The 16840-nt window shown below is 32.0% G+C and overlaps 2 protein-coding genes and 1 non-coding gene across 4 annotated transcripts; 2 read left to right on the forward strand and 1 right to left on the reverse strand.

Moving 5' to 3' along the window:
• The first annotated feature begins 1526 nt into the window (after nucleotides 1–1526).
• LOC11446414 (stemmadenine O-acetyltransferase) lies at nucleotides 1527–9004 on the forward strand. 2 transcript variants are annotated; one of them, XM_024777846.2, is made up of 5 exons: nucleotides 1527–2942; nucleotides 3406–5213; nucleotides 5344–5490; nucleotides 8383–8459; nucleotides 8579–9004. In XM_024777846.2, exon 1 carries the CDS (start codon nucleotides 1600–1602, stop codon nucleotides 2848–2850), a length of 1251 nt encoding a protein of 416 aa, XP_024633614.1. In that variant the 5' UTR covers nucleotides 1527–1599; the 3' UTR covers nucleotides 2851–2942; nucleotides 3406–5213; nucleotides 5344–5490; nucleotides 8383–8459; nucleotides 8579–9004. The 2 variants fall into 2 exon arrangements, with proteins under 2 accessions (XP_024633614.1, XP_039687550.1); XM_039831616.1 differs by lacking the exon at nucleotides 8383–8459.
• A 3606-nt stretch (nucleotides 9005–12610) lies between these two features.
• Nucleotides 12611–15274, forward strand: LOC11442686 (protein HHL1, chloroplastic). The gene is made up of 4 exons (XM_003601795.4): nucleotides 12611–13099; nucleotides 14174–14260; nucleotides 14364–14411; nucleotides 14892–15274. Exons 1-4 carry the CDS (start codon nucleotides 12695–12697, stop codon nucleotides 15033–15035), a joined length of 684 nt encoding a protein of 227 aa, XP_003601843.1. The 5' UTR covers nucleotides 12611–12694; the 3' UTR covers nucleotides 15036–15274.
• On the reverse strand, nucleotides 13234–13305 carry TRNAP-AGG (transfer RNA proline (anticodon AGG)). The gene has a single exon. It is a non-coding gene; the product is annotated as a tRNA-Pro (tRNA).
• Nucleotides 15275–16840: the final 1566 nt, after the last annotated feature.

Here is a 16840-nt window from a genome sequence, read left to right on the forward strand (position 1 = left end):
TCAACGCTGAGAGAGACCGTCCATTTATCAACGAATATGAGTCGAGTCATACTCAACTTATTCTAAGTGGCTGTGTGCTATACCCTTATCTTGGATTGAACTTAGTAATTCGATTTCTCCAAGGACATTCCTCCTTCAAGGAACTTGAATTTCGTCCAACTATACTTTGTTGGTCCTTCTATTGTACTGGTTGTATGTATGGTGCTTGTTAAGAATTAAGACATCAAGGTACAGGTGTTTTACTTCTCAAATGTGCATTTAATGTGTCGAGAAAATAAGAAAAATGTGCTTGAGATGGATAAATGCACATTTAATCAAGAGGACAAGGTACAACAGGATATTTTTTCTCTTATGTCTATAGTCTCTACATAAACGAGAGAAGTTTTTTGTCAAATGTCGTGGGGTGTTTACACGTGCTTTCTCTTTACTTTGAAAAAAAAAAAAAAAGACAACATAAACGTCATTTGATGCACATTCATGTTCAAAATCAATGAACTTGATTGTGTCTATCATTTATTAGATTCACAATCAATACTACCTCGTCTTTAAATACACGTCACTTCTTCCGTAAATACCTTGGTGCCTAATAAAACCTTGAGTTTTTTCTAATATACCCCTACTTATATTATACTTACTAAATGAATGAATGCTAAATGAAAACATTAATTAAACTTGTCAACGAAATTAAAACAAACAACTTCTTTAATTCTTGTGTTTCTTCTTCTTTTAAAATGGCCTTATATTTAGAAACGAGAAAGTATTTGACTTTTTGAAATTAATTGGATAAATACACACTACCTGATAAATGAAATGAATCTCAATTACCACAAAAAATCAGTCTCTACCCCCTCATATATTAATAAGTTTTTTGAAGGGACTCACATATTTATAAGTGATAACTTAAATGTGTTTTAAAATTAACCCGAGACTCATATCTTTGTCCAAGAATCAAAATGAATCATTATTAACTTTCACAAATTTTGTTTATGCTCTTCATATATACTAATAGTAGTAGCTAGAACTCATTGTCAATTTTCTTACAAATAAAACACGTAAAAACCTAACCCCCTTAACTTAAGTAATCCTTAGATCAGGTTACATACATCTACAATATCAAATAAAAGTCAAAATATCAAAGTTAGAAAGAGCAAGCGACAATATCGAGTAGAAGTCAAGATAGATACATACGTTGAAATATATCAAATAAAATCCTAATGGTAATTAGTACATGCATGCAGCTGTGCTGATATTAATTAAAATATGTAATTTTCTGTGCTTCCTTATGCTATAGCCTAATGTTAATTATCGTGGCTAATAAGAAAACTTATAAAACTGGTCAAGTCTAATCTAGCACGAAACAATAATTCAAGAATTCTCCAAAACAAAATACACAAATATAAAGCTTACAAGAAACCTCGAATTTAGGAATTGATTTCAATTTTATATAATAAAAATATAATAATAAAGTAAAGAAGGAATTGATATCACTATATATACATATGGAACAAACATGATAGAGAGACAAAAGACGAGACGATAACACAACACAATAAACATTGAAGCTGTTCCATAAACATCAATAAGATATACTATTTAAGAATGAAGTTAGAAGTTGAAATAATCTCCAAAGAAATCATCAAACCTTCTTCTCCAACTCCATCCCATCTTCGCCATTACCAACTCTCCTTTCTCGACCAAATCGCGCCTATGGTTTATAACCCTATCGTCCTCTTCTACTCTCACAACGACGCACTCAACACAGCCACCATATCCAACACTCTCAAAAAATCCCTATCAAAAATCTTAACTCATTTCTACCCTCTTGCGGGAAGAATGAACAACAAAAACTTCATAGACTGCAATGACGAAGGAATCCCTTACATAGAAACAAAAATCACAAACTACAATCTCAAAGACATTATTCAAAATCCAATCCCAAATGAACTCAACCGTTTGATTCCATTTCAACTTGACGATATCACAAACATCGCTTTCGGTATTCAACTCAATTTTTTTAGCTGTGGTGGAATTGCAATCGGTGCTTGTCTTTCACATCAAATAGCTGATGGTTTATCATTTTTCAATTTCCTCAATAGTTGGGCAAATATTACTAGAAAATTGATTTTTCCAAAACCTATTTTTGATTCTTCTAAGCTTTTCCCGCCCAAAAATATTTCGGGATTTGACCCTAGAAGTGGTATCGCCAAAGAAAATATAGTTTGCAAAATTTTTGTTTTTAATGCTGACGTGGTTGAAAATCTAAGAGCAAAATATATTAATTTTAATCCTACACGCGTTGAGGCTTTATCGGCTTTTATTTGGAGTCGTTATGTTGATGTTATTTATAATGATGGTGTGCAAAGAAACTATGGTGTGGTTCATGCGGTGAATTTGCGCCAAAAAATGGAACCACCATTACCTTTAGAATCGTTTGGTAACTATTTGCGATTTACAATAACGATTCCGAAGATGAATAGTGGAGAAGAGTGTTACGGGTTAGCGAAGCAAGTGAGAGATGAGATAAAGAAGATTGATAAAGAATATGTGAAGAAGGTTCAAGAAGGTAAGGAGCATTTGGAATTTCTTAAGGAAAGTTTTGATAGAGTGATTGTGAAGGAGGAATTGGTTGTGTTTAATTTTACCAGTTTGTGTAGGTTTCCTTTGTATGATGCTGATTTTGGTTGGGGGAAACCTATTTGGGTTGGTTCAACTGCTTTGAATTTTAAGAATTTGGTTGTGTTTGTTGATTGTAAGGATGGGGGTGGTATTGAGGCCTATGTTAGCTTGAAGGTTGAGGATATGGTTAAGTTTGAAGCTGATTTGGAGTTACTTGCATGTGTGAATAAATGAAGAACTTGAATATTATTTGCTTGTGTTAGCAAAAAAATTAAGGAATGAAATCAGTGGAGTATTGAGTAATGATTGTGTTATATTTTGAAATTGTAAGTTGAATTTACATTTGATCTCAAATTTGAGGAATGAAATCACTTGTCTCTTTTTCTTATCTCTTAGTGAAATCATAAAAATATTATTACCAAAAACAATTAAGAGGTCATAATGCTTAGTCTTCGGCGGATGAGTTTATCATGTCTCTCAACGTAAGTGAGTAAGTTTTTGCCGTGTGATATAATATTAAAATAATGACTATGTAAAAACTCATTGAAACAGTGTTCTTCCAAGTTTTTTCAAAATACCATGAATGACACAATTCTATTGGTATTTAAAATTCAGTAATGTCATTTCGCCCAATTATATTTTCTTATTTTCAACTTTTACCCCAGATGAAATTCAACAATACGACCTTTAATTTAGGTTGCATTAATTGTTATGGGTAGATCGAGAGGGCTCAATGTTTAAGTATGGTTCTTTCTTCGCCTATGTTTACCCCTTCTTATTTAAATTCAGATTTTCCCACAAGTATCATTCACCTCCGTCATCAGAACCACCAATGAGTAAAATGATCAGCTACCATCGCAGACCTCGTCCGTCTTCGGATTATGAACCTGCACAAACGCGTTTCAATTGGATCTACACGATGTTCTTCGGGCCGGAGATAAGTGGATTCTCAACAATCCATGTAAAAAAATGAGGTATGAATAAGTTATTATTTATTGTTGATTTCCCAACCATAAACATTTGTTTGCTATGCAGCCATCTGGATGCTTGTTTAAGTAGATTATAGAGATAGACAGACAATGACATTAAGCTAAGCTGGTGGTACCCATAGAAACTAAGATTTTAATGCATGTTTCAGTATGTAAAAAATTGTGGATTTTTAAGTGCACTATTGGTAAACCAATATTAGATATCCGTTTATCGCTAAGCACTGGTGAGTAATGAGGCTTTAATGAACATGTTTTTATATGGAAACTCCTTTTGTTGAAGATGTCATTCATTGGGTAGCCTAGTTTAACATGTAGACCTGTACATGAATGCGTATATGATATTGTTCAATCTAGTTTGGGTCTAAAATGTTGCAGCATTTCATGGTTAGGTTCTTCATGTCTATACGTATAAATTCATTCATTTGTGTATTGTGTGGTGGTTTTGGTTAGATAGATCATTATTAGAACAAACATAAAAAATGATAATATTGATATCCGATTTAGTGTGTTAAGAAATGAATTTAAACCTTGTTTTTATATGTTATTCTTCACTCGTTGTTGGTTTGTATAAAGAACATATGCTTTTTTTGGGTTTATCGGATGTTGTACATTCATTATTTGATGCATTTCGTGTATAGTTTATGTGATGAATTTTGTTTGGAGTGTGAATTTGATTGCACTGGTTTTAGTTTAAGCGTGTCATATGATATCTTTCTGTTGTTGTTTTCCACAAGTATTTGGGTAGGTATCCTAAGTTTTATAACAAAATCAAGGACGAATTAAACCCAGAATGGTATCTGGGTGATGAAGATAAACACTTCTTTTGTGAAACCCTTGGTGACTGTCGGGTGGGATAAACTACAGACATTTTACAACTTGACTGGGGATCAAATAGTCATGTTCAGTTACAATGACCATTTATAAATTGAAGTTTATCAGTACTTTTGTTCTTTAAATCTATGAATTAATGATTATTTTATGAAACAAAAAATTATTTATGGACTTTAATTATTTAAAAAAAAACATTTTATAAGAAAAACATCATTTCATAAAATTATACTAACTTTTTTACATTTTATCATAAAAAACAATCAATATTTTCCTTTCTAACAAGACCCAGACCAAACAAAAATAGAAGAAGGAATTCGCTCAAAAAAAATAAATAGAAAAAGGAATGATGTGTTTGTTTAGGTTTAGGTCTATGTGAATTGCGATTCCCTCCTCCCTCCCTCCCCTATTCTATTGTTACAGAATGTCGATGGAATTGCAACCGGAGCTGAAATTGGATCCGAAATGGAGACCTGTTGAAGATGTTGAGTTGAAAGACTTGTCTATAGATGATGATGACATTGAGCCTTTTGTGATTAAGTGTGATCGATTTGAGTATAAGAATAAGGCTCAGATTAAACTAGATGAGGAGATTGAAGCAGCCATGGCGGAGTACGACAAGCGCCATCGCAACCTAAGTCCCTTCGATGCTATCGCCCCTCCAGCAATAGCAAGTTTAGCTGGCGGTATCAGACCCATTGACATAACAAAAAACGCACACTTCTCACTCACCTCTCCAAACTTGCTTTCGACGACTAGAATCATAAGAATAAGAATCAGGTACTACTTAATCACGTTTAATTAATTCATTACTATTATTCTAGTAATTTTTTTCTTATTTATTTATTTATTTATGATTCAAATTATGAGTTTGTTGATCTTGTCAAGTCAACTCGAAAATTGGTTACAGGTGGAATGTATTTCATTACCCTTTTAAAGCAAAAGCAATTGATGCTACTACCAATCCTGAGACAAATTTTCCAGGCCCAAGTCTGGAACAAGAGGTTTGCACCTGAGGTCAAGTCGCGTGCCATCAAAACCTAACTCACTCACTATGGTAAGTAATGTTGCAAGTGCCATTTAATTTGGGAAAGGAGAGTTATTTCCTACCATGGGAAAGTTGATCATATCCATTAGATTAAATGAGAAACATATTCCTATCATACTCTCTCAACCACTAGATTATTTTTTTATACTATCTTTCACACTCTCTCTTTCATGTCCTCACACACCCATACCACCACCACTAAATCACAAATTCAACAACCACTTTGACCACCACTGCACCACCACACACCACCATGGTTGCTGCCGAAAAACTTGTTAGCGTACGATTTTTAAAATAGGAAGACCAAAACATCATTTTCTTTTTAAATAGAAAGACCAAAAATGCATTTAAACCTTACTTTTTTCACATTTTTTCTTTTCTTTTCTTTTTTATGCTTCAAGGAACCCATTTGTTTTTGTATATATATATATAAAAAAAAAACAGAAGAAAAATAATATAATTCAAAATTATATAATACAATCATTTTACCTGGAGAGAAACGAATTAATTAGATAAAAAAAAACACGATCACAAACAGGTATAGTTTATGCGATGGTGGTTGGAATTCGATCAACAAGATAATTATGCATCCCTCTAAAATAAACTATGAACAAAATAATATTGCATCCCTCTAAAAAAATATAATATTGCATCGTTAGGTTAATTTAGATTCTTTATAGGAAAATTTGCAGGTACCCTTGAGTTTTGATTAAAATGATGGTGCCATTTAATTTGGGAAAGGAGAGTTCTTTCCGGCAGCAACCATGGTGGTGTGTGGTGGTGCAGTGGTGGTCAAAGTGGTTGCTGAATTTGTGATTTAGTGGTGGTGGTATGGGTGTGTGGGGACATGAAAGAGAGAGTGTGAAAGATAGTATAAAAAAATAATCTAGTGGTTGAGAGAGTATGATAGAAATATGTTCCTCATTTAATCTAATGAACATTATCAACTTTTCCATGGTGGGAAAGAACTCTCATTTCCCAAATTAAATGGCACCAATGTAGCATCCAAAGAGACTACAGTGTGTTGATAGAAACATCATCTCAGTCAGTTCTATGATTGTTTATTTCATTCTCTTCAAAACATTTTACAAACATTCTGGTCATTTTACTTTTGTCAAAACTGTGACCTCATTTTTCTGGTGTGGTCTTACGTCCTTGGCTTGCCCTTGTTTCCAAGCATTTTGTTTTGGTCAAATGCATCTAAAGGTTTTAAGTTTTTCGTTTTTTTTAAAGTGGTCTTTTAAGTTTCAAAAGTCCCAAACAAGTCATTTTAGTTTTTGAATTGTTTCAAACAAGTCCTATCGTAGATAAAATAGTTGGTAATTGCTTCGTTGAACTTATCTTTGGTACCAAATTGGACTCCTAACATCCACTTAAAATTAATCATCTCTTTAAGCATGACAAATAATGAATAACGCTCTTTGTTGCTATCATATGAAAATAATGATTTGTCTGAAAATAAGTAATTACTTAAGATTTGGCAGCAAATATGGATTAAGTCAATAAAAAATGTTGATTAAATATTATCTGATGTATTCTATTTCTAATTAAGAAATTGTAAGTAATTATTTATTTTTATGAAAGATATATAAGGATTGTTTAAGAAAAAAACATTATACACTCTTTCAAAATTTAATTTTTTGAGATTTTTTTTTATTAAATAGTCTAGTGGTTAGAATTTCACCCCTTAAAATAAATAAGTGGAAAATTCAAGGTTTGAATGACGACTCTTACATATATAATGCAATGTCACTGCAACCTGAACTATGGTCACAAAGACAATTTTTGTAGAAAGTTAATATTGTCCTAAGTCCTAACAAAGATTAAATTGATTCTTTGTAAAAAAAAATAAAGATTAAATTGATTGATTTTATAACCAATTTTCAGAGAGATATCAAACACTCGCTAGACCTAGCCCCACCCTGTAATGCTAGAAAAGAGGAAAACAAACTAACCAAATATGTACGTAACACTAAAACACATCCTAACCATTAGTAACAAAAGGATGATATATCATGACGACTCCATTTGAACCCCAAAGAAGACGCACACTGTGCCACTTGGATCCACAATAACACACCATCTGAACAGGTTTTGATAGATAGAAATCATATCCAAAAGTGCTACTTAACTAGGTTGATTATTTTAGAAAAATACGAATTACATTTTTTAAGAGAATAATTTACTACATTACGGATAAGACTTCTAACTTAATAACTTTTAAGGAAAAAAAAAAGAACGCAATACAACTTAATAACTTCCGGAGCAGAGTTGGAGCGGTTACTTCCATTGGAAGCAATGTAGTTCTTGAGAATAAAAGACAAGAAATAAATGTTTCTATTGTTGTGATGGAACCACCACTTGAGTTACATTTCAAGAAGAGTTGAATTTTGGAAATAGAACCAATTTTGAACTGTTTTATTCAAATCACATGCATTGCAAGTATGACTTCAACAAGTACTAATATCAATCCTACAACCGGCCTTTCCATTTGTTTAATTTTCATTGAAATATAATATAAATTCAATAAATATGACTAATGTCATTGTGACAGATGCGTCGATCGAAACCAGGAAATAATGATGTGAATTATCATATATAATTTTTCCGCAAATGACTAGATTAGAACAACTTTGTGGAATAGGTTTATCACAAAATTCGTTGGCATGTATTATTATTATACAATAGATTGATGATAGTGATCATAATATGGTGAATACTGAATAATGCATGTATAATGTTGGCTAAGCAGATTGTTAACTTGAACCAAGCATTGGGAATAGTTACTGATAGGCCTAGAATTTACCTATTTTTATTTATAGTCTTGGGACATTTAATAAATTAGTATTTTTATTTACTTTAAGCCGTATTTTAATACTTTTTTTCTTCTTTTTTTAATAGGCCAAGATGAAAAAGTTACGAAGAAAGTAAGAAAAATGATAAATTTGCCATATTTTTATGAAAAAGTTACGAAGAAAGTAAGGAAAATGATGAATTTACCTATTTTTATTTATAGTCTTGTTATATTTAATAAATTAGTATTTTTTATTTACTTTAAGCTGTATTTTAATACTTTTTTTTCTTCTTCTTTTAATAGGCCAAGAAGAAAAAGTTACGAAGAAAGTAAGCAAACCAACTCGATGCAAAAGGGTTGAAAAGTCAAGAAAAACCTCATTACAACCTTAGCCAAAAGTTAAGTACTTGTAGCTAAAAGAAAAAAGACGAAAAGATGAAGCAGAAGAAATAAGTGGAAATTACGGCTGCTATGCTAGTAATCGATCATTACAGATGTAATGATACTTTTTGGAAAAACATCGGTTACACTTTGGTGAATTGGATTGTTTCATGCAATCAAGCCAAAGGTGGCTATTGAATGCATGAATTAAGGTCTATAAAAGCCTCACTCTCCAGCCTTTGTAGTTTAGCTTTGTAACTTCGCATTTTCTTCATTTTCTCTCAACTTTAGAGAACTTTTGTTCTTGCACTTTACTGAATTATAATCTAAGTAAGCTTTTTTATTTTATTTTTAAGAAATCAAAAGAAATTATATTACCACAACAATCAGCAGTTTCCAAGCATAAGGTATGCCTAGGAGACCACTAAAAAATTACAATATGTCAGAAAAAACTAAAACAGAGAGAATACAAGTTAGCCAATGTCCAGACAATCTAACGGGCTTGACCACCACCTCTGCGTACCATAAACAAACATAGCCTTTTTAACTTTCAGCCACCCTAAAGATAACAATTTGACCTTATCTAACAAGCGAGGAATAGTAGTAACATTGAACAAGCGGTTGTTACGTTCATTCCAAATAACCCAAGAACACAAAAGCCAAATAAGCCGCACGAAGAACTTTTAGCTTTTAACTTTTAACTTCTAAGTAAGCTTTTGTTATCTTTTACATTAGAGAAATGATATTTGAACAACCATTTTTTACAACGTTTGTGACAACTTTCTCTCTCATACTCACATTATCTTTTTACTTTCTCTCTCTATTGCTTTGGTTTTTGTGTCACTACCTTATTTCCTTTGTAAAATTTTGGTTGTCACGAAAGTTGTCACATATATAGATGTTCAAATAACACAACTCTTTACATTATGCTTTTATACTGCTTTATTTGTTTGACAATGAGTATGTGTGACTAGACAACTTTTATCTTGGGATTGTGTAAAGAAGTCACCATGATAGACTTTTCATAAATCTTAATTCTTTCTTGTTTTATGATTTCAAAGAATTCTAATTTTATCTTATTGCTTTAAGTTTGAATTACATATATGATTTTATTTTTTTTAACTTGGCTGATCAAGATGACAATTGGTTGAATCTACAACTGCTGCTGTTATTTACCTAATGATAAATAGTTCATAGCGAAACTCCCAACAAAACCATAACAACTAGTAACACCACACACCCAATTTTTATGCGCTCCAAAAAGAATGTTAATATTTCAACAATATTCAAATGGTAGAATTATTTGGTTGAAATTAAAGGCTAAAAAGTTTAATCTACGGAAGTTCAGAGGTGAGAATAGTCAAAAAAAAATATTTCAGATACATTATAAAAAAATTTGGTCCATTTCTTTTGATTTTCTTTGATCCTACTTTTTCTTTTTCGTAACCGAATATCTAATTGATGTTGTTGTACATCTTACACAATTAATGATACATTACTTTTCCAGTTCATCCTATTGGCTCATCTTAAACTAAGTATCGTTCTATCCGATTTTAGAATCTCAATGAATCCCTATATTATTGTCTTTTTTGTTTATCCATTTTGTTATTTATCCCATCCATAATAAGATATGAATGAAACCTCTATTATTCTGTCGAATCTATAACAAAAAGAAAATGTACATACATATATTTCTTAAATATTTGGGATTGTCGAAGTGAAAACCATAACATAAGACTATAAAATCACACATGAATATGATGCATTTTACCACGACATTGTAGTGGGTTTCTCCACCAATGATTGAAGTCACAATCGAAGTCCTTTTCCTTCACTTTGATGCTCTACCGCACTTGAATTTTTATTTGCTTAGTGATAATTTCAAGTTTAAAATGGTTTTTTTTTTAAAGTTGAGCGAACTCATATGTATAGTTTACTTGACAATTATCCATATTATTAGTTTGAATAAATGTGAACATTCTCAACATGATTATTGTTTTCAACATTGTTGTGATTTATATTTAGGATGGGAATCATCTCAAATTCCTAAAAGAATTTGAGAGTTCTATTACTAATGCGTTGAACTTTATAAAAGTTCAATTATTTAAAGAAGAATGCTAGCAACACTCTCTTTTGATCACTTTCTCTAACACTCACTCTTTTATTGGGTGAAATCAATGTAAGACCTACACTTTGGAAATGGAACCCATATAAAGTAGAGGGATATACATTGATTTTACCCAATAAAAGACTGAATACTAGAGATAGTGCACAAAAGATAGTGTTGCTAGCATTCCCCTTATGTGGCAGGTTATTTTGGTAATTTCACATTTTTGTTTATTCAATTCCCAAACCATCTCCGATCTCTCTTTTCTCATATATTTTCTCTAACCTTGTCGTTCTGTTCTCCTCCCGCGCGCAGGTCGACCACCGTCCTTGTCATTCTGTTGACCTTTTCTTTATGTTCTCTTGTCCCCACTAACTAAACTCTGATCCTATACCTTGAATTTTGTTCTCCTGCGCACTCTCTCTCTCTCTCTCTCTCTCTCTCTCTCTCTCTCTCTCTCTCTCTCTGGGTTTCCAAATTTGTGTACGGTGTGAGGCCGTGTTGGTGGTGGATGGAGGTTGGTGTGGTGAGTTTGAGGCAATGGTGGCGTTAGGTCTGATACGAAGACAACGAGCGACGAGGATGGTGGTGGCAACGGAGGTCGTGGAAAGAAGATGACAGAGGTGAGGGAGACATAACAGGGAGAGAAGATGACAGACGGTGGGGGGAGGTCATGGTGAAGGAGAAAGGACAAGAGAGAGGAGTACGACAGTTTTTATTGTCGACGTCGGAATCAGTGGCCGGTGGAAAACATGAGAGAAGTCAGACAAGAGCATCGATGAGAAAGAACACTTAATTTTCTTTTCTTTTTTTTGTTTTATGAACTTGCAATGTTTTGAAATATTTTATATTATTTTTTTATCATGTGGAGTGGTACAAAGAGTAGTATACCACGTTAGGATATTTGCGTATCACAACTCTTATGTAAAATATGCCGTAGAGACAAAATATTCAAACAAACCTAAACCACAAATTAGACTTATTATTTTTTGACATGAATTCTTATAATTTATTGGCTTAAATGCAATTTCACCCCCTCTATTTTGATTGAATATGAATTTTACCCCCCCTATTTTAAAACTCAGAATTTTACCCCCTCTATTTTTATTGATTATGGATTTTGCCTCCCCTATTTTAAAATTCGGAATTTTACCCCCCCTATTTTATGTTTTTCAGGATTTTGCCCCCTCCCCCTATTTTATCCACATAATTAATTATTTGTATTAAATGTTTTTTAATGAAAAAATAAAAATAAAACAAAAAAATACTAAAAAAATGAAAATAGCAAATATTTAGAGGTGCAAACTAGTTTTTTCATGTATTCTTAATTGAATTTTTTCTTGTAATTTTATTGTTTTTCTATTTTTCAGTTTTTTTTTTGTGTTTTCTTGTTTTCCTTTTTTTTCTTTTCAAATTAATATTTTCTAATCGTTTCTTTATTTTTCTAGTATTTTTTGGTTCTTTATTTTAAAATAGGGGATAAAATTCTGAAAAACGTAAAATAGAGGCGGTAAAATTCCGAGTTTTAAAATAAGGGGGGCGAAATCCCGATTCAATAAAAATAGAGGGGGTAAAATTCCGAATTTTAAAATAAAGGGGTAAAATTCAGATTCAATCAAAATAAGGGGGGTAAAATTGCATTTAAGCCTAATTTATTTTATTTCACTATTCAAGTGGTGATTAGGACTTAATGTTGTCTGCCTATGATTCTCCACCCTCCACGTATATATTATTACAATTATGATTTTTTGAAAATAAAAACTTGTGTGCATATGATGGCCTCTATCTCACTGCATTTTTTTTATTTTTTATTTTCATTAATTAAATATAGTATTTGGATTAAAAAAATCGATTCCATTGAGATAGCCTTTTATCGAAGTCTCTCTCTCTACCCTATCAACAAACACAACTCCTAGAGAATCTCGAAACTCATGGAAGTAGGAATGTCGTTGAACGCACTCCTTCATCCACCACTATCAAGTTCAAGTTCAAGGTTCCACAACGACTCACTCTTTTCCATGCCAAGACAATTCCCCAGAACTCAACGCCAACACCAACACCACCATGTCTTAGTAGTTGAAGCAAAGAGTAAAAAAGGAATGATGTCTCGTCAATATCAACGTCAACCTCCTCCTCCTTTACCCAAAATTGAAGACGACGGTAATCCTAAATTCGTCGTCTTCATTCGTATGGCTAATGTTTATCTTTGGTATCCTCTTAGTATTGTTTCTGGTGGTACTACTGCTAAAATTATGGTTGCTGCTAAAGATAATTTTCTTGGCAAATTTATTTATAAGGATACTCTTGATCGAAATCTTGCGGCTGTTATCTACCGAGTAAGATTTTTTTCATTAATTTCTATAATTGCAAATTTAGAGACTTAGTTATGTTAATTTGAGCAAAGATTAAATGCATTTAGTCTGTTTTTTTATATTTTTATAAATAAATAAAAAAAAAGAAAAAAAAGAATGGGGCATTCCGAGAATTGAACTCGGGACCTCTCGCACCCTAAGCGAGAATCATACCACTAGACCAAATGCCCGTTGTTGATTGATTTTTGTGTAACTAATACATGAATAACGTTTTGTTTAGATATGCTTCTATAATTGATTATAACTTGAAGTTAGACATTGGAGCTTTTCGTTCTGGAGTTGATTTTTATACACAAGTTTATAATTCACCTTTTATACAAATGTATCCAAATTTTGCCAAACTTAATTTTAGTCGGAATCAATTTACTCAAAATCAGTTATTATCATTGCTGAAAAAACACTATATTAGTCCTTAACTTTGTAGAGTGCTCTCAAATAGGTCTTGAGATTGTGAATATCTAACTCTATTAAACTTTTTCAAATTGGTCCATGTATTTAACTACTTGCTATCAATTAGGTCCTTATATTTTAACCACTTACTATCAATTTGATCTTTATATTTAACCACTTATTATGAATTTAGTCCCTCTTGACTCTTTGAAGGACTAAAATGAGTAAAATTTGATAGAATCGATGATTTTTGAAATGCTAATAATTTTACGAACCTATTTGAGAGCCAGCCGTATAAAGCCAGGGACAAATTTGATGGTTTACTCCATTTGATTGACATCTATGTGACGTGGAAGAATCACCAAAGCAAATTATGTGTATGAAAATTGAAAATATGGTGCATATCTATATCTAGATGGCAAGAAACTTTTTGATAGACAACGGGTAAAATTTGGTTTATTTGTGTCAATACTTGATAGCATTTGTTTGTTTTGTTCTTTAAAAGTTGATGTGCTGATAAATGTTGAGCTCTTTTTAACCATTAAGGAGACTCTAATTTCTATGTATTCATCACGCTGAGGATTTGTTTTCTTGGTTATGTATGTTGGTCCTGTCTTTGTTACTCACTGCTTGCTTCAATTCAAATAGGATGAGAAGGAGATACAGAAATCTGCATTCAAACAACACCGTGTACTAAAGTCGGCTACTGAATTCAGATATGGCTACAAACTTGTTGTAATGTTCCTACATTTCTATACATATATTTTAAAATCAATTGAAGATGAATTCAGTGAGACTTTTATTTTGTTTATTAACTTTTTCAGATGATGAATTGCAGGAGAATGGCAATGTAAAAGCTGCACTTTCTACCAGTGATGTTATTCAGGTGCTATTCTAAACCTTATACTGAACTTTTATTTGTTGAAGTTCTTAACTGAATTTTAAACCTTATACTGCATTAGGGATACATATGTAACTTTTCATTCTAATAACTTTTAAGAAACCCGGGAATCGAATGGAATAGAAAGAGCACATTATTTATGAAATATGATAGATAGGAGAGAATCTCCACTCCAAGGGTTTTCCCCTTCACAATAGACAATACTCTATTTACAATTACAATTTTCAAAGATACTCTCTAACAAATGAAGGCTAACCACCTAAACAACCATCAAAACAAAAATATCCCTAATTGAAAATTGTAGAGATTCTCTTAAGATCCATTAGCTTGTAGATTGATCATTGTCTACCATTATAAAATGTATGCTTTCTTTTTAGTTATAAGGTTCTTTTTCATAATATTGAGGACATATTTTTTGATACATTCCGAGTACTATATTAATGTATTTGTGTATCCAACATGCAGCTTCCTACACCAGATAAACTAAAAACCGTAGCTGATAAAGTGAAAGACTTTTTCGGAGATGTAAAGGAGTCCTTTGGGGAAATAACATCGTTAGTTACTGCTACCGATGAGTCAGAGGATGATTCAAAAGAAAAAACTAAGTGAGTTTTATGTCTTTTTGTGCTAATACCAGGGTTAAAGGATGAAATTATATCAGGAAACAATTTGCTTGAATTGTTAAGTGCTGTTTGGAGCCGTATGAACTTTAGAAAGTTTTGTGCTGTTTGTAAATTGGTTAATGGCTGCTTTCCTTGCACAACAATGCAACTCCTGTTTTGTTCTTATACCTGCACCCAACACATAATTTTATGTTCTGATCAGCGAACACCACCTTTATTATCACACATAATTTCACTATTACTTTAACACATTTCTGGATCGGTTGTACAAATTACCGAGTTGTAATATTCTTGCATTTTATTTCACAGGAATTCATTTTGTTGATTAGGAGTTTTATTTGTGTTCGCTATGATACTTTTCAGAGAGAGAGAGAGAGGTTTTATTGTTTGTTGTTTTATGGGTTAAATAAGTTTTTCGTCTTAAAAAATATAGTGAATTTTGATTTGTCTCTGAAAATAAAAATGGAATATTTTCATCGATCCAATTTTTTTGTTTCATTTTTGGTACATAGTGACAAGTTTATACTCATATTTATGCCACTATTGTGACTTTTCTAAGATCAAGATGTGTTCAAATTATCTTCAATTCATGCTTGTGCGTGTTATTTTTTATTATTATTATTATTATTTTATTTTATTTTGGTTAAAACAAAAGAACAAAATGAAAAAAGAAAAACAAAAAGAACAAAAACCATTCTCTAGAAAAGAAAGCGTTTGGCCGTGTCAATCGTAAGGAGGCTCAAAAGACATGTTGGCGGGGAGTCATGGAGGAGGAGTTCTATGTCTGATGAAGCACCAAGTTTTAGCCATAAAATATACACATTAGTTTCTCTCGCGAATACTGTGGCAAATTGTGACATTGATGTGCTCGTTGGGACCTTTAATAAGATTGATACAATGTAAAGAATCCGAGTAATAAATAACTGAGATGTTTATCTCTTTGACCAACATCAGACCTTTGTAAATAGCAAATAACTCAGCATAAAGAATGTCAGAGGAATGTTGGATGTATAAGAGAAACCTATATTCAAGAGAATGTTAAAATTATGTTTAATAGGGACAAAAAATGAAACAATAATTTCTTTTTTGTGAAAACTTATACTAACTCTTGTATTATTAACTGTTTTTGTTCGATCCTTCTCCACTCAGGGTTTGTTTTTGTTTCAAGATGTCAATTTTGGTTTTTATAAGGGCAATGCTATTTTATTTTCTTCATGATAAGCAAATTACTCAATTACATTACTCCATCAGTCTCAAGTAAGTTATCGGTAAAAGTGAGGCAAACAAAGTTGATGTCTTTGTTTCAAATGTTGGAGGAAATACATCAATTTTCTTTGACCAATTTTGCTTATATTTGGGACAAGAGAGTCTACAACTAAGAGTATAAGAGATACTCTAACCCATCAATACAAGATTTTGAATCTTAAGAGACCGATCAAGACAACAAATGAAATTACACCACCAATAAAAGAATTTCACACCCAAGTTTTTTCTCCATCCTATTTATAAAACAACCTTTATTTGTGAGACAATTTTATTGATGTCTGCAAGTTTGCCTTTGAATATGATTTTATCTCTAGCATTCCACAAGCATCACACAACTGCAAGACATATTAAGATATTTACCCTCTTTGATTTGATGACTTGCACTTAGGCCCCGTTTGGATTGGCTTATTTTGAGCTTATGTGGCTTATCTACTCCCATAAGCCTTTTCAAAGGTGTTTGGGTAAATAAATAAAAACAGCTTATCATAGTTTCATAAGCTGCTTATGTCATATTTTAATAAGTCT

Source organism: Medicago truncatula, chromosome 3, assembly GCF_003473485.1.
Source record: "Medicago truncatula cultivar Jemalong A17 chromosome 3, MtrunA17r5.0-ANR, whole genome shotgun sequence".
Taxonomy (NCBI): Eukaryota; Viridiplantae; Streptophyta; class Magnoliopsida; order Fabales; family Fabaceae; genus Medicago; species Medicago truncatula.

Coding starts and splice junctions, on each gene's coding strand:
- LOC11442686 (XM_003601795.4), top strand. CDS start 12,695: ATGGAAGTAGGAATGTCGTTGAACGCACTCCTTCATCCACCACTATCA. Junction 13,100..14,173: donor TTGCGGCTGTTATCTACCGA/GTAAGATTTTTT, acceptor CAATTCAAATAG/GATGAGAAGGAGATACAGAA. Junction 14,412..14,891: donor CTACCAGTGATGTTATTCAG/GTGCTATTCTAA, acceptor TCCAACATGCAG/CTTCCTACACCAGATAAACT.
- LOC11446414 (XM_024777846.2), top strand. CDS start 1,600: ATGAAGTTAGAAGTTGAAATAATCTCCAAAGAAATCATCAAACCTTCT.